Raw genomic sequence first — 7,258 nt, forward strand, 5'->3', positions numbered from 1 at the left:
ACTTCGGAGGTCCACTTGCAGACTCCCCTTAAATCCCACTGGAATGGGCAGTTGTGACTGCTACTCATGTGCATAACTGTGGTTGAACCTCAGCAGCTGGTTCAAAACCCAGCTAATCTAAAATGACAAATGGTTTTCCACCCATGTATCTTTGAACTGGTGTGGTGGGGGGATGAATAGAGAGCAGAGTTCACTGGCTCTGTAATACTTCTTCATCCCATGTCATAAGAAAAGAAAAGAGGACACGCCAGTGGGACTACTACTCTCTACACGCAGTGAAAGCCTCGGGTGGGCGGCTGAAAGGTGGGTTCTAAGGAGTCCCCACTCTGATGTTCTAACTAGGTTTCAGGAAGGTCAGTGGGGTCCCAGGGGTGCCCCCACCCCCTCATGGATTTTCCAACAACCAGCTCCAACAATACTGCTCAGCTGCAGCAGAAAACACCAGCTGCCTCTGTCCCTAGAGGCCAATGAAAGGTCCTCATTCCGCAGCTGGGAGAAGTGAGCAGAGGATGAGATCAGCCAGCTTAGCCCCAGTACCGGACTGGACTGAGGTTGCCTCTGGCCTTCTGAGAGGAAGCCCGGCACGCTGGTGGGGGCAGTAGTGCATACCCTGCAGGCTCTGGTACATGCTCCAGTAGATACGCAGACAATTCTTCTCTTTCTTCATGCCCCGCTTGCAGCGGCAGTTGTAGAGAGACTTCTGCTTCAAGGCCTCCATAGCGCTGCGGCACTCATCCTTGGCCTCGAGGCCGGATGTCAGGCTGAAGTTGGTTTCCTTGCCCGCCACGCACTGCCTCAGTGTGCGGTACTTGGTGCTGCAGCTCTGTTCCTTCAGGCACTGATCACTGGCTTTCACACAGTCCAGGCGGTCCCCACCACTCACCTCGGCCGACATCAGCAAATCTACAGGGTGAACAGAAGAACGTTTGAACGCAGCAGACTAGTGGGTACCCTGATTCCAGGTCCCGGGAGGGCAGGGCATGATAGACCTCCACCATCATTCTGAAGGGGCAGATTAGGTAGGAAGCTGGTCCACCCCTCTTCTGGAATTTTCTCACCCCGGGAATACTGCCATCACGCCCCTCCCCGGCTCAACAAGGAAGGTTCCACTGGCTGCCTTAGCGGGATTTGCCGGGGATCCCGCGCAGCCCCAGCGTCCCAAAGCAGAAGCAAGCACTCCTGACCCGCTGGCTGCCCCGCCTCCCCAGGCACCCGAGGCTGCAGTGTCTCCTGGCCAGCAGCGGGCAAAAGGGCACTGAGCTGAACAGCGAGGCTGGGTGCTTGGCACCCTTAGCGCTCTGAACGAAAGGCAGACGAGTGCCACAGTCTGCCCCGCGGGTGCGCAGAGACGTTTTTCCCTTAAAAGTTTTCCATTCCAAGTTTGCTCTCTTCCGACCCCAGCGGTATTTGACCACACTCCACCTGCCGGAGCGTCTCAGGGAGCTCCGACTTCCAAAGGGGAGTAACGCCCTGGGATGGAAGCCTACGACCCCTCAATTTTCCACCAGGCTGGGTTATTAGTTTTTGTTTTGTTTTGTTTCTCACCCCCTTTAAACACGGCAAAATAAAATCAACCGCTCAAAGACGCGCCAGCACTGCTTCCCAATCCCAGAGATTCTTGAACCTCTTCACCCCCTAGCGAAACTTCTTCCACCCACACTCAAGGCACCCACCCGCAATTCTGGAGTGGCTGCCGCAAGGGACCCCCCAATGAAAGACTCTGGATGAGAAAGCCAGCAGCGGTCTCGACTTACCCAGGAGTGGCAGCACGAAGTACAGAGTGGCTAGGAACATGGTGCCGCCGCGCAGCTGGTCCCCGCCCCCCCAAAATCCAAAGCCGCCACCGGATCTCGCGGAGAGAGCTCAGCGTGCAGAGATCCCCGGGCGACTGCGCTCCTCTGGCCACTCAAAGTTAAGCTCCATCCAGGGTGAGAGCAGACTCCCCGTTGCTCTGCCGCCCACCGCCGCCAGGGACTCAGCTCCGAGCGGGCGCGAGGGCGGGAGGCGGACCCGCTTTTAGGGGTTCAGTTCCGACCCAACCTGGAAGGAAGAGCGCGCTTTGAAATGAGAGCCCAGAGTGCTGAAGCCTCCAGCTCCCGCCCCTCTCCCCTCCCCCGCTCCCGCCTCGGGGGACTTCTCAACGCTACCCCCACTCGGGTCCGAGAGCAGGAGGTGCGAATTCATCTATTACGGGCACGAGGAAGCTCCGGAACCCGGGTTCTGGAGCTGGTAAGGTCCGCTAGGGCTCCCAACGTTCAAAGCTGGAGGATATCGCGCACAACCCAAGAGGCTGAACGCAAGCAAATAAATAACCATTACTTTCAGAGCAAGCGCCGGAAGCTAGCTGGCGCTGCCCGGAGTCGGAGCCTCGGTGGCGAAGGCTTCTTAGCCAACCCCGCTGGACCAAGACCCTGCTCCGGCTCCGGGAAGTTGGCCGCCCTCCCTGGCTCTCGCCCGACCACTCACTTGCTGGCTCGATCACTAGCGTTCTAGCTCTTCTGTCCCCGGCCACCGATCGCTACCCCAGTCACCGTCATCCCCTCCCCTGGACGAGCCTCTCTTCCCAGGCAGTCCGGCAAGAGGAAACTGACATCCCGCATCCCGCCTGGTACTGAAACCTGGCTTCTCCGCCCCTACTCCTACCTGCCGCTCATCCTGGGCTCCTTCCTAGACTTCAGTGCTTCACACGCACTTGCCTAGCGCCCGAACTCCTGTGCATCCACACCACTGCCCCGTGAGAGCGAGCTAGTCCACAGCATCTGCACACCCCAGCAGGTGCAGCCCCGCACCACTAGCGCCCCCCTGGCCCCAAAGTTGGAGGACGCCAGCAAAATGGAAAGGGATGGCTGGAGGGGAGGTGGCGATGGGTTCTCAAGTGGAATGAGAAAACTCTAAATGCCACGAACCTGAACCCAATTGACCGGTGTCCAGCTGCAGCGAGTAGCCAGTGTTTGTTTATTTATTCTTTGGGGTGTCCCCGCCTCCTCTTTCTCTTTCCGGCCTCACTTTCTCTGTGCTAGGTAAAAAAACGATGCCACAATCTGCTACAGCTCGGAGGACAGAGTTGGCCAGGACGATTTCCGAGCAGACCTCCCCGCCCCGGCTCGATGCCCGGTAGGGATGTCAGCGGTTATTGGAAGCGGTGGGAGGATAGCATGCCCAGATTGGTTTTGGCTAAAGGCCCCTCAGGCTGCTTCTGCTCCTGCCTCCGGGCAGCGCAGGGCCGGCTCTTCTGTGAAGCGCAGTTCCTCCGTCCGCCACAGCAGACTTACAGGCTGGCTGGCGGTGGGACCCAAGGCCAACAGGCAAGCAGGCTCAGGACCCGCAGCGCTACGCCGCCGCCGTCGCGGAGACTGCGCACCCCCACCCCCTTCAGTGCACAAGGGCTCTTTCTTTAGTGCAACACAGCAACCCATCCAGACCCTTTTGAACACAAAGTTGTTTTTTTTTCTCCACGTCATTCGCGGCTGTGACTCAAGACTTGGCAAGATTCAGACTCACTCAGACCTAAGCCCTGAGCGGCGATCCGGGATGCACCCACCCATTGATAAAATGCTTGTGCGAGCTCATGCACCTCTCTCCTCCTGGTATGACAGCGAGACAAAGCAAAGTCCACCCCAGCCCACTGCACTGAAGTCTGATCAGACCCAGCTTTAGGTAATTTTATAAGATGATTTCCATCTTTACTGTTTCAAGAGTAAATTTTTTTTCAAAAACATTTTATAAACAGAACACATCCACAGCCCTTCACCCCAACTTCAAGGATCGCTCCAGCGATGCTGCTGAACCCCGCTCTCCGTGACACCCGCTGTCCTTTAGGGGTCCAGAGATCTGTCTAGAGTATGTCCGTAGTAGTGTTTGACCGACCAGCTCGCTGCTTGGGGCTTGTGTCAGAGATCTTTTCTATGTCCAAGTTCATCATCTCTCAGGAAAACAGAGTTTGAATCGAATCTATGAGCCCAGCTGTCAAATCTGCAAACCCATCACCACAGACAATGGGCCGCCAAGGAGAACAAAAAAAGAGACGCTCTTTTTTTGATCCAGAGTGTTAATTGAAAAGGGCAAAGGCTTTAGTTTAAGGCGTAAGGGCCGGGAGAAGAGGAGGAGGGATGGGTAGCCCTCCATTCAAGTACACATCAGCCAGGCGTGCCCTTCAGCTGTGGCGGCTGTAGCATTGTTTGGAGTCCTCAAAGAGTCTGTGCCTCTGTGAGCAACCTGAACCCAGGGGACATCCCGCCAGTGCTAGCTCCTCCTTTGCCTTGCACGTGTTCCTCAGGGGCAGGTATGAAGTGTCTGAAGCCTTCGCCAGGAACCCCTCCCCCGGTGTCACATTCAATCACACCAGACTTACACAGATTTCCAGTTCAGTGTATCAGTTTACACTCCGTCGTTGAGTAAACAAAGAAAGCATATGTCACATTTTTTTTGCGACAGATGGTTCGATCCAAGGGCTACTTAAGTTCTTTCTCTAGCGATAGTCAGAAGTCTACAGGGTGGAACTACTGTGGGAGATGGAATTGAGTCTTCCAATCAGTGTCTCTGCGTACAGAAGCAGATTTCCATATTTTCACACCAAGGCAAAAATCTCCAGGAAGTGGATGTTAATGAGAAGACTTAGCTGAAGACTCCCATTGATGCTGAAAACATAAAACCCCCCTCCGTTGTCCTATTTCATAAGTGAGTGGGAATATTTTTCTCTGTCAATTCAGTGCTTTTCTTTGGGGACCACTTTGGGTGGTTGAAGAATAGTTAAGTTTCATTTAAGACACTAGCTAAGTCTATTCCAAATATTTTTTTGTTGGGAAAACACTTGGTTATTCTACTTAATCCTAGGGAGTTAGTTAAAATCTACTTTTAACAGAAAAGGAAAGACTGGTCTAAAGTTCTCTAAATGTGGAATAAAGGACTCTTTCGAAAATAGTTATGGCTTCAAGAATATTACATACCCCTTCTTCACTCTAGCCTTCAATATATGATAAATATATAAATATTTACATAATATATAATAAATATAGATATGGTGAAATTAGACCTTTGGGGTTTGGTTTGGTTTTGAGGGGTTATTAATTTTATTTTTATTTTTGTGTGTGTCCCAGTCCATGAAGGTCAGAGAGAACATCAAATCCCCTGGAGCTAGAAAGTGACAGGTTGTTTTCAGGCTCAACATGGGTGCTGGGAACCAGACTCAGGTCTTCTACAAGAGCAGTAAATAGTCTTAAGTCTTGAGCCATGCCCCCATCTTTGTTTAAAATAATTAATAATAAGGACAATAATAATAAATGCCCACTGTTTGCTACAACTGTGTTGACCAACACCAAAACTACCAGCCTCAGTGTCACTGCCATGAATTTAATTAAAATTAAGTACCAGGTAAGTGTGGTTAGTTCTCAGTGGCACCAACCAATGACTATACATGACCATGGTTACCATATCTGATAAGGCTTACAAAACTCTTCCATAATCACAGAAAGATCAAGAGGACAGCCCTACCCTCTAATGTTGCTGTTAAATTAATAGGCACAGTTTCTATATAGAATAACAGATCATTGTAGGCATCCAGTGAGTGCTTTATTAAGCAATGGCACAATGGGGATTGTGGGGCCATTGGGGGTGGTGAAGGTGATGGAATGTGAGGGAGGTGATGATGGTGGTGATTGGTGGTTGAGTGTGGTGATGGTGGAGGTGGTGATGATGATGGTGGTGATGGTGATGATGTTGATGGTGATGGTGGTGTTTTGTTTTCCTTCCGTGGAAGGAGAAGAACTCTACAATGACACAGCCCATTGAACGTCTGCTCTGTACACAGGATGTGATCAGTGGTAGTAAAGCAAAGGAGAAGAGAAACGGCCATGTCAAATTTCATCCTGTGAGAAGAGCTGTAAACAAAAAGATGTAGTTCATACTCTAGCTTATGACTTCTCAAGGCAGGACCCCATAAGGAAAACCATTGCCTCACGGTCTGCTACCATAAAGGTGAGAGAAATGCACAGCCAGAAAGCCTTAGGAATATGGAAAATAGAAAGTGTGACATGTTCTATTAATTCTGCATCCTCAGAGCTTGTCTTTCCCATGAGCACGGATGTGTCTCAGGACGAAAGGTGACATTGAAATATCAAATATTAATCATTATAAAGGTTCGTGTAATCCTCAGTGGAAAATTGGTTTTAATGCTACAAAATTAGGTTCAATCCACCCGTGAGCATGTGAAGTGAGCAATCTTCTTGTATCTCTTGATGTGAGCGTATTTCCATAAGTTAACAGATGAGTCACGATGAAAGTGACAGTTTTATCTCATGTGACATTTTGTGTCTTACTCTCTTTGCCTTTGTCCCGTGGAATATAACGTAAAGCATATTCTTTCCCTAAAGTTGTACTGCTCAAAAGTCATTCAAACTACATCATCACTTGACATTAGCCAGTTGACAGGCTTACCTCAATAACTACATAAAACCCCTCACTGAATGTATTTATCTGTTCCTTCCATGTTACTCTGATTTTTCTTGACTGTTCTCTTCCATTTGCCCATGAAATCCTACATCTTAATACCTTGAGGTCCAGCTTAGCTGAGTAGATCACTTAGTCATAGCAAAGACTCCTTGCATGAGCTAACCATTCCGTGTGTTCCTTCCACAGCCCCATCAGAAGCTCTGCTACATCTGTGGTGACCGTTGTTTCAGGCACTCTATCTGCCTCCTTGACTGGACTGTGAGCTCGTTGAAGGCAAGGGAATGTTCTAGAACTTAGGTCTGCATCCCCAGCATTTAGACTTATGACTGACACACACTCAATCCCAAAGAATGCGTATTGATTGCATGAATAATGCGTAGTGCTGGTCCTCATTTTCCTCTGACACCATAATTTTACAGAAAGATTTATATGAAAATCCCTTTACTGTATGAACAATACTAAATGTAAGTACCTCGTATGATTACTGGTATTACAGTTCCAATAATAGTATCAGATATGTATTATTCCTTTGGGGATTTGACATTTAAATTTTTTTAAACAAAAACCATTATTATAATAGAATGCTCTTTTTCTGCCTCACTTTAATAGTAAAATATGACATATTTCATTTCTGGGAAATGATAGCTTGCCTTAGGTCATATTTTAAGGCATAAAGCCAGAAGCAGAGTAACACAGTCCCACCTGATGTTCTGAAACCATCTAGAAATGTACCTCTCTCTGGGAAAAGGGCCAGATCACAACCACCCTGGAGCCTGCCTTCGTCTTCAGAGGCAAAATTTTAAAAGCCAAA

The 7,258-nt window shown here is 49.7% G+C and overlaps 1 protein-coding gene and 1 long non-coding RNA gene across 9 annotated transcripts in view; one reads left to right on the top strand and one right to left on the bottom strand.

The window, feature by feature from the left end:
- Gfra1 (glial cell line derived neurotrophic factor family receptor alpha 1) overlaps positions 1-3,392 on the bottom strand; it is a 220,366-nt gene extending 216,974 nt beyond the window's left edge. For 3 of the 8 annotated variants that reach the window (NR_104342.1, NM_001285457.2, NM_010279.3), the window contains exons 1-3: positions 2,644-2,844; positions 1,755-2,040; positions 610-903 (exon numbers count right to left, since the gene is read on the bottom strand). Coding sequence is in view for 7 of the 8 variants with exons in the window: in NM_001285457.2 (NP_001272386.1) it covers positions 610-903; positions 1,755-1,794 (334 nt within the window). In the remaining variant the exon portion in view is untranslated. The other 5 variants (XM_030250753.1, XM_006526681.1, XM_006526682.1 and 2 more) reach the window with 4 other exon arrangements.
- A 202-nt stretch (positions 3,393-3,594) lies between these two features.
- On the top strand, positions 3,595-7,038 carry Gm41876. The gene is made up of 3 exons (XR_877966.1): positions 3,595-3,657; positions 5,807-5,973; positions 6,634-7,038. It is a non-coding gene; the product is annotated as a predicted gene, 41876 (long non-coding RNA).
- The last annotated feature ends 220 nt before the right edge of the window (positions 7,039-7,258 follow it).

Source organism: Mus musculus, chromosome 19 (assembly GCF_000001635.26).
Source record: "Mus musculus strain C57BL/6J chromosome 19, GRCm38.p6 C57BL/6J".
Taxonomy (NCBI): Eukaryota; Metazoa; Chordata; class Mammalia; order Rodentia; family Muridae; genus Mus; species Mus musculus.